General features: G+C 46.4%; 1 protein-coding gene across 1 annotated transcript in view; it reads left to right on the top strand.

Annotated features, from left to right (window-relative positions):
- The window catches only part of FRMPD3 (FERM and PDZ domain containing 3), a gene marked incomplete at its 3' end in the record, with an annotated part of 68,143 nt that extends 54,231 nt beyond the window's left edge, over positions 1–13,912 (top strand). The window contains 3 exon segments of the mRNA XM_018044100.1: positions 324–413; positions 2,449–2,628; positions 13,768–13,912. Coding sequence (XP_017899589.1) covers positions 324–413; positions 2,449–2,628; positions 13,768–13,912 — 415 coding nt within the window.
- Positions 13,913–21,299: the final 7,387 nt, after the last annotated feature.

Raw genomic sequence — 21,299 nt, 5'->3', positions numbered from 1 at the left:
AGTATAGATGTCATGGGGTGTTGAAGTTGGGGAAATGCATTGAGATTAACCCAGGAACAAAATGAGTAAGCTCAATTCTTCAGGAATGAGGACCTGGAGGTAGCAGGAGGGTTTTGGAAGGGAGGTGGGATGCTAAAGTCTGGCAAGAGCTGTCCAAACTGGAACCTTCCTGTGATTTTTCTCCCAAAGGTCCCGCAGTGGGGCTTGCTGACTGGTCTGACTAGTGCCTATCCAAAACTGTTGAGCCTCCTTCCTGAAAACATGGGTTTGCCTTTCCTCTGCACTTCAAGTTTCTCACACTTCTGGGTGGGTTGTTTCCACAGGGCTCTGCAATTCAGGCCAAACTCCAGTATCTTCGAATTCTGAATGAACTTCCAACGTTCACGGGCGTTTTGTTCAACACTGTGGGCCTGGTAAGTGAGGCCAGTGAGGGGGTTGGAGCTCTTTAGGGGCACTTGTCCTTGGGTTGGGGGGACAGAAGGGACTCCATTAGATCTTTTGGGTGGCATTCCCTGTCAGTGAATATTTCTAAAAGACTTCCCTCCCATTCTTCCTTTTCCCTATTGGGTCCTGTGGTGTTCTGGTCCCACCTCTGGTAAAATGGTTAAAGTAGGAGGCAAAAAATAATAATAATAAATGAAGTAAAATGTAGAAACTTTTGGGAATTCCCTGGAAGTCCAGTGGTTAGAACATGGTGCTGTTGCTGCCAAGGCCCTGGGTTCAATCCCTGGTTGGGGAACTAAGATCCCACAGGCCATGTGGTGCAGCCAAAAAATAAAATGTAAAGGAGGAGACAATATTTATTTTCAGTATCCCTCCAGGCTCTTTTGTGCCTCCTTTTCTCAATTTCAGGGGTCAGCAAACTCTTTTTGTAAAGGGCCAGATAAGTGAATTGCCTAGGCTTGGCAGGCAGGCCACAGGGGTCCCTGTCGCAAGCACTCAGCCCTGCCATTGTGGCACAAGAGTGGCCGTCAACAAAGCCTAAACAAACGGACCTGGCTCTGTTCCAACAGCTCTTTGTTTACGGACACTGAAACGTGAATTTCATATGATTTTTATGTGTCACAAAATATGGTTCTTTGCAATTGTTTCCAACCATTTAAGAATGTACAAAACCATTCTCAGTTCGTGGATTGGACAAAAATTAGCAGAGGACTGGATTTGGCCTGTGGGCCAGAATTTGCCAACCCCTGCCCTATTTCATTGTTCTTACCCATATTCCCTCAATCCCCCAGCCTGGATGCCCCTTGCACCAGCCCCACCCAGGGCCTTCAGTATAGGAATGCTCCTCTGAGGTAGGGCATAAGTGGTCCCCCTAAGACTGTGCCCCAGGCTAGTTTACCCTCGTGTGTTTCCGTGAAAGGAAATTCAAATCATTTGCTTACTGGATCCAGGTGTTTGTCATGCTCTGGGGAACACGCTGTCATGCTCATGGGGCACACTGATGGAAAGCCACTTATCAAAGTGTCTAGAACAGATGGAAGAGGTTCCTTGGGGTGATGCCAATGCCAGGGAATGGGCCGGCAGAGGGCTCAGGCTTGATAGCACCAAGGAGCCTGTCAGGACCACTTAAGGGAATCCAGTCCCGCAGGAACAGAGGTGACCATTTACGTACTGGGATTTGAGGGTCCTAGGAAGTCTACTGCTGAAATTCTTATAGATCATTCCTCTGGGGTGAGACTACCGTGGTCACTATTACGTGTGTGTGCACTTAGTCGTGTCCGACTCTTTCGACCCAATAGACTGTAGCCCACCAGGCTCCTCTGTCCATGGGATTTCCCAGACAAGAGTACTGGAGTGGGTTGCCATTCCCTTCCCCAGGGGATCTTCCTGACCCACGGGTCAAACCCATATCTCCTGCATTGCAGGTGGATTCTTTACTGTTGAGTCAACTGGGGAAGCCCATAGTGCCTATTATAGAGGGCAAATAGCTTCTTAGGGAGGGAGATCCCCCTCCAGGTTACTTTGTCAGTTTAGCTTTTAGCGCCAGGTGAGAAGTGCAAGCTGTTGGGGGGGAGGGTAATGACCAAACACAGGATGCCACCTGTTCAGACAGAGCACCATGGGAGCCTTGAGTGGCCCAAGGCAACCAATGGGAAAATCTCTGGGGTTTAGTAGGACAAGGGTACTTCAAAGGCACCAAAACAGACCTCACCTATTTGATTTTGCTAGAACTAGCCCTGTTGCTGCCCACTTCACTCTCCCTGCTACTGAAGCTAATGTGTCCATTTAGACCAACGATCCAGGGCCCTGTCCTGGGAACAGGGGCATCCCAGACTATTTTCCCCTCTAGTTTGTCTTCTTGCCCTGACCCTGAGCTCCAGATATTTCCAGATCTCCCAGCAGAACCAGTCCAATGCCTGTTTTCTCTTTCCGTCTTCCACCTCTTCTGCCCCACTTCCTCTGCCCTTCTTTCTGCGAATGCTGTGCACCACGCTGGGGCCCCAGGATGAGAAGCAGTCAGCCACCACCCTCCTGGTGGGACCCCGTCACGGCATCAGCCATGTTATTGACCTCAAAACCAACCTCACCACTGTGCTGTCCGAGTTCAGCAAGATCAGCAAGATCCAGCTGTTCCGGGAGAACCAGGGTGTGGCCCGGGTGGAGACCAGCATCATGGATGCCAAGGTAAGTCCAGCTTCGAGGGGTTCCTTCCCAGGAACAGGCCTGGGGAAGAGAGGAAGAAGTAAACTTGACGAACAGTTTTAGCCCATGAGGTGAGGTTCAGTGATTCTGAAGTGGTTCAGATCCTGGGCCTTTGGGGGCTTATCTTTCTTCTTCTTTTGAACCCTCTGGGACATGCTATCTTGACCTCATTTTTTTAAATCACCTTTGCAATTAAAATTTTGATGCATTTATTTATTTACGGGCTGTACTGGGTCTTCACTGCTGCACGGGCTTTCCTGCATGGGCTTTCCTCTAGTTGCGATGAGTGGGGGCTACTCTTCATTTTGGTGCACGGGCTTCTCATTACCTCTCATTGTGGAACATGGGCTCGAGGGCACAGTAGTTGCAGCTTCTGGACTCAAGAGTACAGGCTCAGCAGTTGTGGGATCTTCCCAGATCAGAGATTCAACTGGAGTCTCCTGCATTGGCAGGCAGGTTCTTTACCACTGAGCCGCCAGGGAGGCCCTTGACCCCCTATTAAGGTCAGCCCATGCTAGGGAAGGCTAGAAAGTGTCTAATCTACCTGTGAGAGTTTTTTAGCAATGGGCACAGAGATTGGGGAACTTGGAATTACCCCCAGGCCATCTCTTCCCAATCCTTCTCATGTCACAGCACACATAGGACTTGATATTCATGTGGGGAATTGGGGTAAATGGACCAGCCCCTGGGACTCTGGCCTCCCCAGGCCCCCCTGGCTTCCCCTGAGGCTGAAGGGATGTGTGCACACCAGTTGGGTGCCATATGTGGACACACTTGGATTCATGGAGGAGAGGAGTGTCTGAGTGTGTGGACAGAACCAAGGGGTCCTGGGGGGACAGGGAGCAGGCAGAGCTTCGTCCCCATTTCACCTTCCAGAGTCAAGTTCTTCTAGGATCTTACAACCTTTCCCATAGATCAGCTCCTTCAGACTGGCAAGCAGCTGTCACCTGTACAGAATCTGGCAGCCGTGATCAGCCGCCCCCCTCTATGGCTCTCCTGTTTGAACACCCAGTGACCAGTGTGGATGGGGGGCAGGCCTGCCTGCCAGCTGGGGGAAACTGTTAGAGGAGGTGCAAGTTTCCTTTCTTAATCTTAAAGGATTTCCCTGGGGGGGATATTGTTAGCAGATTAAGAGGTGGAATGTTTGCTGTTTCTAAAAGAGCAAATTATTTATTTTTGTCTTTGTGAAACCCAGGAAGCTTTAATATGTTAATTTTTTTCCACCTGTGATTCACAGGCTTTCCATTGGTTTAGGAACCTTCCTGGAGCCGGTATTTAATTGGCTTGTGGCCTCGACCAATGATTGCTGCCCTCCTCAGATGTTGTTGGGTGAAAAGCCAAACAGACAGGGAAGTGGGGGAGGAAAGACAAGACATACAGGGAAGATATGGCTTCCTGAGAAATTAAAAGGGTTTAAAACTGAGAAATGGGTTTCCAACTGAGTGTCCTCTGTTTGGCGAGTGATTCTCAACATTGGCTACACAACAGAATTTCCTTTAGAGTTTTTTTAAAAAAAAATACAGATGACTGAACCCTGTTCCCAGAGTTTGTGATTTAATTGGTCAGGCTGCAGCCCGAGCATCAGGATTTCTTTCTTTTTCAGTTCCCTGGTGATTCTGTAGTACAGTCAAGTTTGAGAACCACTGACCTCTGCATCCGTGGTTCTGGGAGGAACCAGCCCCAGCAGAGTTGCTGGGTGTTGCCTGAATGAGGAACCCTCCTCTCATTTCTAGGAGTGATCTGGCCACAGTTGTGGGCATGAATGCCGCCCAGGAGGGGTCACATTCTTATTGGGGAGACTCACAAAGGCACATGACCTGCCTTAATCATACCACATCAGAACATGTATGGACCTCTGGAATCAGACGGACCAGGTTCAAATCTCAGCTCTGCCACTTCCTAGCTGTGTGGCCTTGAGAAAGTGTCTTAACCTTTCTGAACACTGATTTCCTCAACTGCAAAATGGAGAGCCTGTCTCCAAAGGTCGTCATTCAGGATTAAATGAGAAAATGAGGTAAAATGTCTTAGGACACTGTCTGACACAGAGTAAGTACTCAACAAATGCAACCTGTTATTTTTGCCAATGCAAAACAGCATTGAGAAAAGTTCATATGAAGTCAATTTTGTGGTTAAGTGTGGTGTGGAATCTGGAACAAAAGAAGAGGAAGGGGTTAACCAAAACTTGCTTCCCACAGGAGAGTGTTTGAAGCTGGATCTTGAAGTGATAGGCATGGATTAGCAAGGAGAAGTGGGATGTGTTCACAGACAGAGAGCAAGCACGGAAATAAGTAAGCCATATGTGCGGGTCGATAAGCATAGTTGCTTGGCTGGAGAGGAGAATAATGAGAAAAGAGATTGGAGAGAGATTGGGGGTGGGCAGAATAAGCTGGTGAAAAGTTTCAAAGGCCAGTCTGAGGAACTGAGATTCAATGTGTTTGAATACTAGGAATCCACTGTAGGCCCTTGAAGAGAGGAATGACAAGCCAAAAGCTGACTGAGAGCAGCGTACCAGATGGATGTTTGCAAGGCTGATGCGAAGTCAGGGAGGCAGAGAGGGAAAGTAGCGCAAGTACAAGGGTAACGTGACCAGGGCAGGGCCTGAACTGGAGGAATAGCTGTGATAAAGGGCAAGAGCGAGGGTGAAACATAGAATCACTAAGAGTTTGCTTGCGTATCCCCATACACATTTCTCTGTTACACACACAGTGCAGAGGTCTTATACCTACCCCTTGCTGCCTGCTGCCTGTATACTGAATGCACTGAAGCACGGTGCCGTGCAGACGGCTCGCAGACGGTCCACACTATGGCTGGCTGAAGTGGTGAGACACTACATCGCAGGGTAAACAGGACATCTTGTTGGTGCAAGGAGGAGGGTATGAGAAGGTTATGCTTTGCTGAGTGAGAAGCAGCAAATCGTTAGGTAGATGATACAACCGTCAAGTGGTAGATAGATCAGATTGGCTCTACTTAAAGGCACTGATAAAATGCATATGAGAAACCATGGGAGAATTCTAATTTCTATTAAAATGTTTCCATTTTGTCAAAAGGTTTATCATGTGTGGTAAGCAGAATCATACACCTCCCCTAACATTCCCATGCCCTAAGCCCAAGATCCTATGGATACACTATGTTATATGGCAAGGGGAATTGTGGTGATAGATGGAATTAAGATTGCCAGTCAGCTGACTTTAAAATAAATAGATTAGCCTGGATTAGCCAGGTGAGCCCAGTGTCAACATAAAGGTCCTTGTAAGTGGAAGAGGGAGACAGAAGAGAAGGTCAGAGTGATGTGATCTGAGAAGGAATCAGCCCGACCTGGCTGGCCTTGAGTATGGAAGAAGGGACCATGAACCAAGGAATGTGGACAGCCTCTAGAAGCCAGAGAAGGCAAGGAAACCTGTTCTCCCCTAAAGCCTCCAGAAGGGACACAGGCCTGCCTACCCTTGATTTTAGCCCATGAGACTTGTGTCAAACTTCTGATATCCAGAACTATAAGAGAATACGCATGTACTGTTTAAATCACTAAGTTTAATTTGTTACAGAAGCAACAGGAAACTAAGATTCCTTCAAATAGGAAGCTCTCATTCACTCCGTTCAAGTGTCATTTCTCTGATAAATGTTCCATCTACAACCCAACTTCTGTTAACATAAAATCTGGCACATCTGTGTTCACAGATGTCTGACATGAGCATCTCTATTTACAAGTCAGTGCCCTGTGAAATGGACAGGGAAGTGTTCCTTTTTCAGGTAAACTGGCAGAATTGGTGATATACTGGTGGGAGGAAAAGAGGAAGGCTGAGGGACAAAATGATCCAGGTTTCATTAGACAGTCATTTACTATGAATTTACTGTTGCTTGGAAGGACACTAAACCCAATGGGGGATACAAAGATGAAAAAAAAAAGAAAAGAAAACATGGCTCCTAGCCGTCAAGAAGCCTACTGTCTTGTAGGAAAGAAAGAAGTACACCTTTATATGCACACCAAAGGAGATACCTTAGAAGAGGTAGCAAGATCGTGTTAGAGTGCATGCATGCTCAGTCACATCCAACTCTGTGTGACCCCATGGACTGCAGCCCACCAGGCTCCTCTGTCCATGGGATTTCCCAGGCAAGAATACTGGGATGGGTTACCATTTCCTCCTCGATGCCGAGACTGAAACTGTGTCTCTTGAGTCTGCTGTATTGGCTGCCAGGTTCTTAACATGGGAAGACCATGTTAGAATACAGAGGAGGGTAAAATTAATTTTGGCTGGGGGATTAAGGACGCTTCCAGGAGGCACTTTATATTAGCAGTATCTGTGGTTACTGAGCAATGCCTCTGCCATATATGTGCACAAGGAGGAGGATTTGGGAAGACAGTCTGGGAAGCTCTGCACTGGAGGGTGACTTCCTGGGCTCAGTAGGAGTCTCTCTGTAGGGCCAGTGTTGTGCTGGACCCAACTCACACAGGCACATAAGAGCTGATTGGGCATATATATCCCTCCCAGCTCTGCATTCAGTGAGGTCATGTTGATAACTGGAACACAGCCATGGTGAGAGTATGTATGCCGGGGAAGTTAGCAAACGCTACAAATCAGGACTTTGGAGACCTGGTTGTTCAATGTTTACCAGCACACCACTGCATGAGGTACACTGAGGAAAGACTCTTTGAACTTACTGAAGAACGAACATGAAGTTAGAAACCTGAGTTGGCCATTTCCCCCTAGATGTGCTATTCTGGTTTGGGAATATTCTGGAAGGGCCTTAATAACTGAGACTGTCCACTTACGGCAGTCAGCTCTGACTGCACATTTGATTCACATATGGAGATTTAAAAACCACTGGCTGCCCAGACCCTTCTTTTCAAACCATTTAAAAACCAGAATTTCTGAGGATGAGGTCAGGAGTAGATAAGTTTTTAAAGCTTCCCAGGTGATTTTAATGTGCATCTGGCCTGAGAACCACTGCCTTAAAGTGATATTTTGCCTTGCCCCCGAATTAACTGACTATTACAATTAGCCTTTCCTGGTGCTGTGGAGGCAAGAATGCAAAGGGACAGCCCCCTGGGACTCAAGGACAACCATCTTGTTCATTACTCCTCCAGGCCTCTAAATTCCCATTTTTTTCCTGTTTTCAGGGATGCTAGTGTGAGCTGAGGCTCCCCCAAGGCCAGTCCCCTCCCTAACTGGCATCCCCAAGTGCTGGATGCCTTCACACTCCCAGGGCACCCCAGGAAGTTGGTGCTAGAGCATGTCCGATGAATCCCTGCTGTACCTTCTCAGGGCTGGCCATGCCTCCAACTCCATTCTCCTCTTCTTTTCCATTTGAAGATGGCTTGGGCCTATTTAAGTGCTTCCCCAGTGGCTCACACAGTGAAGAATCCACCTGCAATGTCGGAGACCTGGGTTCAATCCCTGGGTCAGGAAGATTCCCTGGAGAAGGGAATGGTCGCCCACTCCAGTATTCTTGCCTGGAGAATCCCATGGACAGAGGAGCCTGGCAGGCTACATCCATGGGGTTGCAAAGAGTTGGACGTGACTGTCACTTTCACTTTTTCACTAGGCCTATTTAGTTACAGTTTTCACTCAGTTTACTTGCTCTGAGTGAGGTGAACATGAGGTAGTCTGCAAATATCTTTCTCCAGGAGACAGCAGTCTGGGACTGAGATGGCTCTGGGCCATTACCATACCCCATTACCACGGAAACCTATAAGGGGGAGAAAGAAATCATCACACAAAAGTCCCAAAGGATCTCTTGTGGCCCAGTGTGTCTCCTGTTCTCATGTTTGAGCCTTATTGCTCTAGTGGTTTCTGTCGGGACAAGCATTACATTAGGCGTCATGATCATTAAAATCCTATTTGAAATAAAATGTTGTTTTTGAAGGTTTCTAAGAAAACCTATCCAATCTCTCTGCTTGCCTGCCTCTGATTTGATTTTTTTTTTTTTTACCCCTGCTGGCAAAAACTGCCTCTGTGTTCCTTTCACGAGCTACATTTGGCCCATGCTGGAGCTGATTGGGTTGTATGGGGATGCAGATGAGAGGCTGCTGATGTGCTTTGCTGAGCCAACTCAGGCTACGCTTGGCCCTCTCTGGGCATAAGATTTTGCTTCATACTGTTTTATTACTGACATTGGGCCATAGTGGGGGTAGGAGAGAAGAGGGGACATTGAAGGCAGACAGTTCAGTCAATCAGCCAGTTAGGCACTCAGCCTCTGATCTATCCATTGGCCAGCCAGCCAGCTAACCAGTCAAGATGTCAGGCTGTTAGGCATTCTGCCTGTCCTGCAGCCAGCTCATCAGTCAGGGCATCAGTGAGTCAGACTGCTTGCAGCCAGCTAGTCTGTCCATCAGTCAGTCAGCCTGTGCTTTGGTCCAGTGGCCTCTCATTCTATTTGTCAGTCAATGCCATTTCCGCAAAGAAGCTCTCTCCAGCTTCTGAACCCAAAGTAGTCACCCATGCACACATTCACACCCACCTACCCACCAGTCCAGTACCTTCTATGTTATGATAGGTCTCTCAACTTTGCCTTCATATTGGGTGGCCCTAGTTGTAAAGAACCCGCCTGCCAAGGCAGGATACATAGAGACAAGGGTTCAATCCCTGGCTCAGGAAGATCCCCTGGGGAAGGGAATGGCAACCCACTCCAGTATTCTTGCCTGGGGAATCCCACGCATAGAGGAGCCTGGCAGGCTACAGTCCATGAGGTTGGAAAGAGTCAGATATGACTGAAGTGACTTAGCGTGCACACACACTTTCCCTTCATAGTGCTTATCACACCTTGCAATCATATTCCTTTGTATGATTACTTCATTTATTTTTTTTGGCTGCACTGAGAGGCTTGTGGTATCTTAGTTCCCCAACCAGGTATTGAACCGAGACCACCACAGTGAAAGTGCTGAGTCCTAGTCACTGAGGAAGTTCCCTTCATTTATGTCTTATTTTCCGATGGATTATAAGCTCCATGAGGGCAGGACCTACGCTGGCCCTGCTCTAGGATGAACGGCTGCATCTATCAGGGGGTCGTGTGGTCCTTGAGCCATTTAGCCAGTGTGTAGTGGCTTGCTAGGTGGACAGGGCATGGGAGCATTTCAGCCAGAGGAAACGGCATAGGTTAAGGTATGAGAGGGTAAAGACACAGGGCCTGTCTAGCACCCTGTAAATGATGTGGTGTTGCTGAAACATATGGTGAAGGACAGTGATGAGAGGAGTCAGAGTTAGTGGGAGATGTGCTTGGAGCTGCAGGTTGGGTCACGAGAGGCTTTGTGTGACGTTGGAAGGCAGCAGATTTTAGGTGATGAGATAGTAAAGATTTTAAGTGAGAGTTGTGTTTTAGACAGATGCTCAGGCAGCGAGATGGAGGTGAAGTGAGTAGAGACTAGAAGCAGAGAGGCCGGGACTTCCCTGGTGGTCCAGTAGTTAGGACTCTATGCTTCCACTACAGGGGCACAGGTTTGCCCCCTGGTCAGGAACTGAGATCCCATATGCTGTGCAGCATAGCCGGAAAACGAACAAACAAAAAAAGGCAGGCCAATCAGGAGGCTATCAAAGGTCCTCAGGTTATTGTATCCTCACCTTTTCCTAATCGTGAAAATATCACAATTTGTATGGCCCACTGGAATAAACAGATGAGGCAGTTTTGGCCAGAGGCTGAGGGGCTCAGGATCTCAGCACACTTGTGACCCATTTACATGTACCTTGAGAAGATTTGGTCTTAGAGGAAGATTATGAGGGTCCAGAATGAAGCAATGGCCATGATGTCTGTGAATGCTCCAGAGGCCAGCCTAGCTTGTAGTAATGGCAAGAGGCCTCAGTAATGGCAGTAGCAGTTATCCACACCCACTCTATGTATCCTTCTGCTGTTGGTGGCAGGGGGTGAGGCAGAAAGGAAGGGGATCTTATGCTCCCCCTGCCTCACCACGCCATCCCATTCCCCTCTGTCTCTACTTTGTTGTACACAAAGTTGACCATTCTGTGGTGATTGAGAAGCATGTCTTAACTGGAGGTACAAACATCTCCTCTACCCCTTCCAAACAGTGATTCAAAGGTAGTGTCTCATCCCTTGTCCCTTTATCACTGGAGAATAGTCATTGCTCTTCTGGGTAAAGATGGTTCCTTTTTGTTTTTTTTTTCCTGATGGTGTTGAATGAGTTCCATAGGAGCATCACTGACTCACTGCCTGTGGGGCAGAATGCAAAATGCCTTACTATGGCATGCAGTATAATTGGATGAACAATAACTATTAAACAACTTAAGGTAGGATTCGATCCAGCACCAGACTGTGTGATATAGACCCAGCACGGTACAAGCTCTGAGATAGGAGAAGAGTTCAAGAGGGGAATGGACTAGAAATAGTGACTTTGGGATCCCTAGCTCAAAAATGAAAGTTGATGCCTGAAGACTGAGCCTGAGACATCAGGTCTCAAGGAGGTTACACAAGAAGAGACCCAGAGAGAGAGAGAAAGAGACAAACGTGGTCAGAGCTTATAGAACTAAAGCACAGTGTCATCTCTCGGAAACAAGTCCAGAGAAGAATTTCAAAGGACTATGAGATCACTGTTGACAAATGAAACAAGCTGAGAGGTGTGAATGTGAATACAGACTATTGTATTTAGTTGGAAAGTAGCTTTACTCATAGATTAGGTGGCCAACTATGAAGCAAACCTGACCCACCAGCACTTGTTTCTAGAAATAGTTTTTGGAGAAGACTGCCACAACCATTTGTTTAGCCTCCAGATTATCTATGGCTTTTTTCACATTGCAATAGCAGAGCTGCAACACAGCCTGTGTGGCCTCCCAGGCCTAAAATATTTACTGTCTAGAGTCAGACACAACTGAGCGACTTCACTTTCACTTTTCACTTTCATGCATTGGAGAAGGAAATGGCAACCCACTCCAGTGTTCTTGCCTGGAGAATCCCAGGGACTGTGGAGCCTGGTGGGCTGCCGGCTATGGGTTGGCACGTAGTTGGACACAACTGAAGTGACTTAGCAGCAGCAGCAGCAGCCTTTTGCAGAAAAAGTTTGCCAATCCCTGGTCTATATGAACTGAAAATATTCAATGCAAGCTATGTTTCAGGATCCTGAGAGATAGCAAAAAACCGACTGGTACAACTTTAGCTAAAAGCTGGGCTGGTTTGGATTCAGAATTGTTCCCAAGATGATGGTCCAGTCAAATAGGGCTAGTCAAGTTGGTGACCAAGTTCCATCAAGTGTTTGTGATGTGCCTTTCTACTGCTACTGCCATGAAAGTAGAAGTGTTAGTTGCTCATTCGTGTCCAACTCTGTGACCCCATGGACTGTAGCCAACCAGGCTCCTCTGTCCGTGGGGTTTCTCCAGGCAACAATATGAGAATGGGTAGCCACTCCTTTCTCCAGGGGATCTTCCTGACCCAGGGATCGGACCCAGGTCTCCTGCATTGCAGGCAGATTCTTTACTGTCTGAGCTATCAAGAAAGCCCCTCAGTTCAGTTCAGTTCAGTTCAGTCGCTCAGTCATGTCCGACTCTTTGCGACCCCATGAATTGCAGCACGCCAGGCCTCCCTGTCCATCACCAACTCCCGGAGTTCACTCAGACTCACATTGAGTCAGTGATGCCATCCAGCCATCTCATCCTCTGTCGTCCCCTTCTCCTCCTGCCCCCAATCCCTCCCAGCATCAGAGTCTTTTCCAATGAGTCAACTCTTCGCATGAGGTGGCCAAAGTACTGGAGTTTCAGCTTCAGCATCGTTCCTTCCAAAGAAATCCCAGGGCTGATCTCCTTCAGAATGGACTGATTGGATCTCCTTGCAGTCCAAGGGACTCTCAAGAGTCTTCTCCAACACCACCTAGTAGGGTCCTAATCACCCCTCACCTGGACTGTTGGAGTAGTTTCTTCACTAGTCAGAGGAGGCTCATTGCCTCCTCTTAATTCTTTTTGCTCTTAATGCTTGGTCCAGAAACCCTCAAAAGACAAGATGACTCAGACCCCATGGCTTCCTCTTCAGCTAGTCTTCAGTGGTCTTTACCTGGAGGCCACTTCACTATGGCAGGGAAAATACTCTCATGGCTGGCTTCAGTCTGCTTCAAATTTATTTTCAAGCCACACTTGAAGAATACAGATATTGGGAAGTTTTCTGGAAAAGTTGTTGATGTTTTTTGGGGGGTTTTTTTGTGTTTTTTTGTTTGTTTGTTTGTTTGTTTTTTGGTATATCATTGCCAGGTCTTTGAAGTAGTTAGCTGGCTAACCCCAAGATTAATTTGACTGATTTAGGGTCAGGAACAGAAGTCAACAGAGTATGCTAGTATTTTCCAGTGTGGGTTAAGTGAAACAACCCCCCCCCCAAAAAAGCACCCCTGCTACTATGAGATGTTCTATAAAAATAGAGTTTTTGATCAAATACTTGGGAAAAGTTACAGTATTAAAGCCCTCCTCTTGAAGTTTCACAGCGCACATTAATATATTAAAGGATCTGAGAATTCCCGTAAGTATAATTGTGTGCATAGCTTTGTTTAACTCAGTGTTTCACATACATATTTGACTAAGAAACTCTTTTAAGTGGCACAAGTTAACACTGTGAGGGCACTTTGGGAAATAGAGGGAAATGGGGGGAACAGCATGCAGGTCTGAGCAGGACTACAGACCAGAAAGATTTTGTGGCCCAGAAGACACAGTGAGGACTGGATTGCTCAGAGTGTCCCTGTCCGGGGAGCTGTTCTGGGTATCATAGCAGGTTATACTGTTGAGTAAGAGATAGTTCATTCATCTGAGGAACTTCCTGTCAAGGATCTTCCCCAAACTAGCCTAGACTCCCAGGTTCAGCCTTGTTCTCTCAGCAGGCTTGCCCATCTGCCGAGCCTCAATAAACCCAAACAGCCACACGGCAGTCATGTGATGTTCTATAATTTTAGTCTGTTTCAGTAAAAGTGGTTCATTAAATGTGTAATTAAAGGTTGATTTAGTTTTGATACCTGGGGAAGAGTTGACTATAAATAAATTCTCAAATCAGAAGAAATTATCTGTCAGCCTAGGTGCCTTAATGTGGGGTTCAGAAAGGATGTTCTCATAACTATGCAAGTCATCTCGTCTTTGTTGTTGTTCTCCTGGACATGCACCTGTTCCCCTCCCTCCTGCCTCCTCACGTTTTCTCCTGTCTCTCCCCCAGCCTCTGGTGCTGTTGATGGAGTGGCCCGAAGCCACCAACTTTGCCTGCCTGATTGCGGGCTACTGCCGCCTCCTGCTGGATTCCAAGAAGATGGTCTTCTCCAGGCCCGCCAGCCAGCCTCTTCCACCTCCAATGATCAAGGCAGGTAGGGCTCAGCCTGAGTTTTCAGTGTCTCAGAGGCCCTTTGGACCCTGCAGACATGGAGGAAGGCTCACCCCTTTCTTCCAGCTCCTGGTTTACCAGGAGTCCATGATACACCACTGTGTCTCACCTGGCCCAAGCCAGTGGAAAAGACAGCTGGCCTTCATATAGGCCTGTCCCACAAAGGATGCCAGTGACAATACATTGTGTCTGAGTTGGTCAACAAGCATAACATAAAAACAGCAAACGAGCAATCCATAGAACCAATTGGAGAATCACATGGGATCTAAGGCAAAGCTTTAGAGGTACAGTGATCTAGGAGAGATGCACAGATGTCCTGGCTCAGTTGAAAATGAAGCTAAAACCTGTCTTTTGTTCATCAGAGTGGGCACTGCCAGAGCCGCCTGGAGTAAAAGGCCATGGAAGGCAGGGGCTATGCAAGCCCAGCAAGAGGCTCAGAGATAGGAGGGAATGATCACTAGAATCAGACAGAGTCAAGGGCTGGCCCCCAACAGAAGGCTTCTCAGTGAGGCAACTCAGTGTATCACCCAGAGCTGTGCTGGTGATGCAACACATAGGGGCCTTAGGACAGATCAACCCAGTCCAGATACTGCTGTCCTGAACCACAGTAGGAGGAGAGGGAGGAGACCAAAACAACAGACATTCCATGTATTACCCCCGAGGCCTGCCTTGTCCCAGCACCCAAACATCGTGGGCCGAAGTTGAGACTGACTGTCCAGGAGTTGCCTTCCTCACATGCTGACGGCTCCATCCGCTTGCCTTGCTGCTTGCCTCTTTTCTCTTTAAGGCTGTCTTGGTTTGCAGTCTGGTTACCTGTGATGCAGAGTGAGGAGTAGAAACACACTTCCAGGGGATGAACCAGCAGCCTGTGGGCTGTGTACACTCACACCCACCCTCTCACTTCATAATCTCTTCATCACGAACGTGGTGACAAGCCTGTATTTACATCTCATCACATTGTTCACAGGAATTATTATTATTTTATTTGGTTGTGCCAGGTTTTAGTTGCAGCATGCAGGATATTCCATCTTTGTGTAGCATGCAGGATCTTTTTTTTTTTTTTTAAGTTGTGGCATGTGAACTCTGAGTTATGGCATGTGGGATCTAGTCCCCTGACCAGGGATCAAACCCTTTCATTGGGAGCTCGGAGTCTTAGCCATTGGACCACCGGGGAAGCCCCTGTCCAAAGGAATTAGAAGGCAATCCACCAAACACAGATGTAGGAAAGGATCAGTGGCCTCAAGGCACATGAAGGAGGTTCTACGTAGAGAAGCATAGGACCTGACTTAGAATAGAAGGAGCCGAGGCACTGAGCTGCCATCTGCACTATCAAACCTCTGATGGCCAAAGGATGCCAAGGCCAGCATTAACCTTGTCATTGTCGCCTGTGGTCTTCTTCTCTGTCATCACATCCAGTGATACCTCTTACTGAACAGCACCAAGAGGGAGAAATGGAAAAGGAAAGCCAGAAAGAAAAGCCTGGAACCCAGCTGAGGACCAGGTGTGGAAATGACGGTTGTTTAAAGGGATCCACTTTCACAAGACCCTGGGAGTGACTCTGCCAGTCCCACCCGGCCTGCCAAAGTGTTTCTGTCATCTCACCCTAGCCAGTGCTGTCCTTAAGTACTCTCCTTGCTGTGGGAACAATGGCACCAAGTAAGCGGCACAGGCTTCTGTGTCCTGGCAGTTCCACTGAGCACATTGTATGTTGCAACCCTGCTGCTATTCCAAAGGCAAATCCATTTCTCATGGAGGTGTTGCAGCCTGGAAGGAGGTTTCCAAAAACACTGGACGTGGCTTTTTGGTCCTTCCCCGATTCCTGAGAGCCCCCTTGGGCCTGCAGAGTGATGGGGGTTCAGGCTGTCTCTACCATAGGGCCTCACTTATCCATGTAGGAGCCACACAGACAACAGTGGTATCCCTGCTGTTTGCAGTGCTTCACCTCCCCAAGGCCTTGAGTCCACAGCAGGGCCTAGTTGTATGGCCTTTGGGACTGTCAGATGCTGGGTTCAATAGCAGCCACCCAGTGTTCTCAGCCAGTGGCACAGGGCGAGCCTCCTGGCTCTGCCTGTCAGATGCTGGTGTGCATTTCTCCCTTGGCCCCAAGGACAAGCTAGAAAGACAGCAATGGGTACCACTGAGGAGCCCTCTGCCCAGGTTACAGTGAGGGGCCATCAGTCCCTGGTACAAAGCTGAGATGGCTTTCCTCTGTTGGCCTGCACTTTCATTTCAGAACAGAAGGCCCAGTGCTGTGTTACTTAGCCAAGGCCTATAGGGAAAAGGAATCCTGCCAACTTCAGCTGGGCTTTACCTTCAGGAACCAAAGCTCCAGACCACTCAGGGCCTGGTCTCCCTGGCCTGCTCTCTATTCTTGTCCCTTGGCAGTTACTCACTGCCAACTAGCTCGATTCAGTTCTCAGCTGGCTGGGCCAAAAGGATGCTGTTAAACCCACAGCAGTAGAAAAGAGAAGTAGAAAAGTAGAAAAGAGAAAAGAGTTGAAAAGAGAAAGCACCTCCTCTCCTCTGAGACTGCATGAAAAAGGAAAATGGGGATGTGGGAAGGAAGGGATTACCTCTTGGGTTTTGTCAGTAGTTTCCCCACAGGAGGTATTTCATTTATTCACTCAACAATTATTTCTCTAGTATTCACTATGTGCCAGGCAGTGTGGATAGAGCCAGGAGTAACAGACATGGTGCTTGTCTTCGCAGTGCAGTTAGTGCCTTTGCATTTATTTCGGGGAAATTCAGCTGACACAACAGGACAATACCTGGGCTTGAGAAAGACTCAGACAAATCCCAGTTCTGCAGCTGTGGGAAATCCAGAGGCAGACACCTTCTCTCTCCAGCCTTGTATTCCCTTCTATCCTGGGGAAATCCATGAAAATAAGGTTTGGGGGCCCCAACTGGGATGACAGTTGGAGGAACTCACTCTACGTTTTCTCCCATGGTTATAAAGCAGTTTGGTCTAGTGAATTAAGTATTATGCTTAATGGCTACTACATAGCCCATGCATGGCTTACTGATTTTCATGAAGTTAAAACTCCATGACATGCACAGAGTGCTAAAGCTAGATTGAATGTAACAGGCTTTTTTAATGATGAGTCAGAAAGAACATGAACTTATTCCAAAGCCTCTAGGTCATTATTATAATCAGTAATGATTATTGGACTGTAGAATATAGCAAGGACAAGTAATAGGAGGCTAGCTAAGTCAACATCCTGCTGTGTGTGTGTATATGTGTGTGAGATATACTTGAGCATATGTAGGTAAAGAGCCCGCCTGCCAATGCAGGAGACGCAAGAGATGCGAGTTTGATCCCTGGGTCAGGAAGATCCCCTGGAGGAGGAAATAGCAATCTGTTCCAGCATGCTCTCCTGAAGAAGTCCGTGGACAGATGAGCCTGGAAGGCTACAGTCTGTGGGGTTGCAAAGGGTTGGACACAACTGAGCACACACACACATATACTTATATAGTGATCTAGTTGGATCACCGGGGTTCCCTGGTGGCTCAGACGGCAAACAAACCGCCACCAATGCGGGAGACCTGGGTTCAATCACTGGGTTGGGCAGATCCCCTGGAGGAGGGCATGGCAATCCACTCCAGTATTCTTGCCTGGAGAATCCCCATGGACAGAGAATCCTTGCAGGTTACAGCCCATGGGGTCATGAAGAGTCCGACACAGCTGAGCAACTAAGCACAGCACAGTTGAATCACCATCCTATTTATTTGTAAGCATTTAAGAATAGCTGAGTACAGGGGGCTAGACTAGGGCATCCCTCTTGGGGAAATCTGATGAGCAATTTACAGCAGATTCAGTCTGAGAGGCACGCTGTCCCAGCCGTCAGCATATCATAGCTGACTTTACTGGCATCTGAAACCTTCTGTCCGGAGACGTGGGCTTTTCCAGGCATACTGTCTCTGCCACACAGCCCCATGCTGCTCCTTGGATCTGCACACCACAGCACCAAGTGGCAGGCTGTGTGTCACCTGGCCTTGACAACCTGGTGCTGGGAGATGTTTCCATCTTGCAGGGAGGGAAGCCACCTTTGGACATCAGGACCTTGGCTGAGAGAAGTCACCATCTGCTTAGTGCACATGCCCCTGGGACCCACCTCTGATGGCAGCTTGTTGCCAGGCTGGCTATGCTGATTGATTATTCATCTGCCTCACAGAGAGTTAGCACCTGGTACATGGCTGGGTCCTGTGGACAGTGCCTGTGGGTAGAGACCTCCTGAACTGCTAGTTCGTGCTCCTGGCTCGCTGCTCCCCGAGAACACTTTTTACCTAAAGCACAGAGGTCATTACATACCATTCCCCCGCTGACCCAGAGTTCCCTAGAATCAGCCACTATGATCTAAATTGAACCCACTCAATGTGGTTACATGACTATATATTTAGAGAGGCAGCATGTGTGTGTGTGCTCAGTCGTGTCCACCTCTTTTCAACACCATGGACTGTAGCCCACCAGGCTCCTCTGTCCAGGGAATTCTCCAGGCAAGAATACTGGAGTGGGTTGCTATGCCCTTCTCCAGGGGATCTTCCTGACACAGGGATTGAACTCATGTCTCCTGCATTGGCAGGCAGATTTTTTTAAACCTCTGAGCCACCAGGGAAGCTCTTAAATTGGCCTATTTTACCATAAAAAAGGGATTTTTTTTCTGGACTCTCAGTTCTATTCCGTATGACCTATAATGTCTAAGCTTATGCCAGTACCACAGTTTTAATTACCATTGCTTCATAGTGAGTTTTAAAATCAGGACATATGAGTCCTCCTACTTTGATCTTTTTAAGATTGTTTTGGTTATTCTGGATCTCCTGATTCCATGTGAATTTTTGAATTACCTTGTTAGTTTCTACTTGTGGCTCAGCTGGTAAAGAATCCACCTCCAATGCAGGAGACCTGAGTTCGATTCCTAGGTTGGGAAGATCCCCTGGAGATGGGAACAGCAACCCACTCCAGTATTCTTGCCTGGAGAATTCCATGGAGTATAGTCCATGGGGTTGCAAAGAGTTGGATGTGGCTGAATGACTTTCACTTCACTTCTATAAAGTCAGCTAGAATTCTGATAGGGACTGTGTTGAATCTATAGATCAACTTGGGAAGTATTGCTATCTTAGCAATATTAAGTCTTCCAGTCCATGAACACACAGTATCTTTCCACTTATTTAAATCTTCTTCGATTTCTTTCACAAATGTTTTGTAGTTTCCAGTATATACTTCTTGTGCTTCTTTTATTAAATTTATACCTAAGTATATTATTTTTATGCTATTGTAAATAGAATTGTTTCCTAATTTTGTTATCAGATTGTTTCTTGCTACTGCATAAACATACAATTGATCTTTGTATATGAAGCTTTTATACTGTAAGCTTGCTGATATTGGGCTTTTTTGGTTTTGTTTTTCTCACTGCACCATGTGGTATGCAGGATCTTAGTTCCCCAGCCAGGGATGGAACCTGTGCCCCCTGCAGTGGAAGCACAGTCTTAACCACTGGACTGCCAGGGATGTCTTGCTGAGATTGTTTATTAGTTCTAATAGTTGATTAGTGGATTCCTTGGGATTTTCTATATATAAGATCTACAAATAGAGATAGTTTTACTCCTTTCTTTCCAATCTGGATGACTGTATTTCATTTCACTAATTGTCCTGGCTAGAAATCCAAGTATGGTGTTGAATAGAAGTGGTGAAAGTAGAAATCCTGGACTTTTTCCTTATTTTAGGGAGAAGCTTTCAGTCTTTCACCATCAAGTATGAAATTAACTTAGGTTTGTCACAGTTAACCTTTATCATGTTGAGGACATTTCCTTTTATTGCTATCTTGTTGAGTTTTATCGTGAAAGATGTTGGACTTTGTCAAATGATTTTTCTGTGTCTATTGAGATGTGGTTTTTGTCCTCTATTCTATTAATGCGGTATATTACATTAATTGATTTTTAAATGTTAAACAAATGCTGCATTCCTGCAATAAATCCCTCTTGGGCATGATGTGTAATTCTTGATATATGTTGCTGGATTCTGATTGCTAGTATTTTGTTGAGTACTATATTATATTTTGTATCTATATTCATAAAGAATATTGGTCTGTAGTTCTCCTGTGTGATGTTTTTGTCTGGTTTTAGTATCAAGGTAATATTGACAATCATAAAATGAGCTGAGAAGTGTCTGTTCCTTATCATTTCTTGGAAGGGTTTGCAAAGAATTACTATAAATTACTTCTTTGAGCACTTTATGAAATTCACCAGTGCAGCCATTTGGGGCTTGGACGGACTGACTGATTGACTAGATTAATTTGGGGAGAGTTAATTACTGATTCAGTTTATCTTCCTGCTGTTGGCCTATTTAGATTTTCTATCTTCTTAATTCAGTTTTGGTAATTGGTGTATTTCTAGGAATTTGTCCATTTTATCTTAGGTTATCTAATTTGTTGGCATAAGCTTATTCAAAATATTCACCTTATAAATGATTCTATTTCTGGAGAGTCAGTAGTAATGTCCTTTCTTTCACTCCTGATTTTAATAATTTGAATTATCTCTCTTTTAGCTTGGTCTGTACAGCTAACAATTTGTTGGTATTATCGATCTTTTCAAAAAACCAGCTCTTAGTTTCGCTGCTGTTTCTCTGTTTTCCTGTCCTCTATACTGTTTCTTTGGCATAGTCAACAAAGCAGAAATAAATGTTCTTCTGGAACTCTCTTGCTTTTTCCATGATCCAGCGGATGTTGGCAATCTGATCTCTGGTTCCTCTGCCTTTTCTCAAACCAGCTGGAACATCTGGAAGTTCAAGGTTNTATATTACTAAGTTAAATTTTGGGGGGTTGATATTTTTTATATATTTATTTTTATTTGTTTATTTGGCTGCACCAGATCTTGCTGCAGCACACAAACTCTTTGCTGCAGGCATGTGGGATCTTAGTTCCCCAACCAGGGACCAAACTCTAGCCTCCTGCATTGGGCTCATGGAGTCTCAGCCACTGGACCACCATGGAAGTCCCTGATATTTCTTTAATTGGAGGATAATTGCTTTATAATATGTGCTGGTACTAAGTTAAAACTGATATGTATTTTATTAGTACTATGAAGGCTATTATATTAGCTATCATAGGATATTCATTAATGTACATGTTGACTTCTTTGGGTGTCATGCAAATATATAGAGGATATATAATATGTGAATAGAAAAAACATTAAGATGGGTCTTGAAGGATAAGCAGGATTTTAATAGAGATGAAGGAGGGCAGGGCATTCCAGGCACAAGGAACAGCATGAGCAAAATAAAAAGGAATAAAGTATAGGACATATCCAAGGAACAGAGTTGAGTTTGGCTAGAACAGAGGGTACAAAAAAATAGTGGGGCACAAGGCTGGAAATGG

This window comes from Capra hircus (genome assembly GCF_001704415.2).
Source record: "Capra hircus breed San Clemente chromosome X unlocalized genomic scaffold, ASM170441v1, whole genome shotgun sequence".
Lineage (NCBI taxonomy): Eukaryota > Metazoa > Chordata > Mammalia > Artiodactyla > Bovidae > Capra > Capra hircus.
This window is presented reverse-complemented; position numbering and strand designations above follow the sequence as displayed.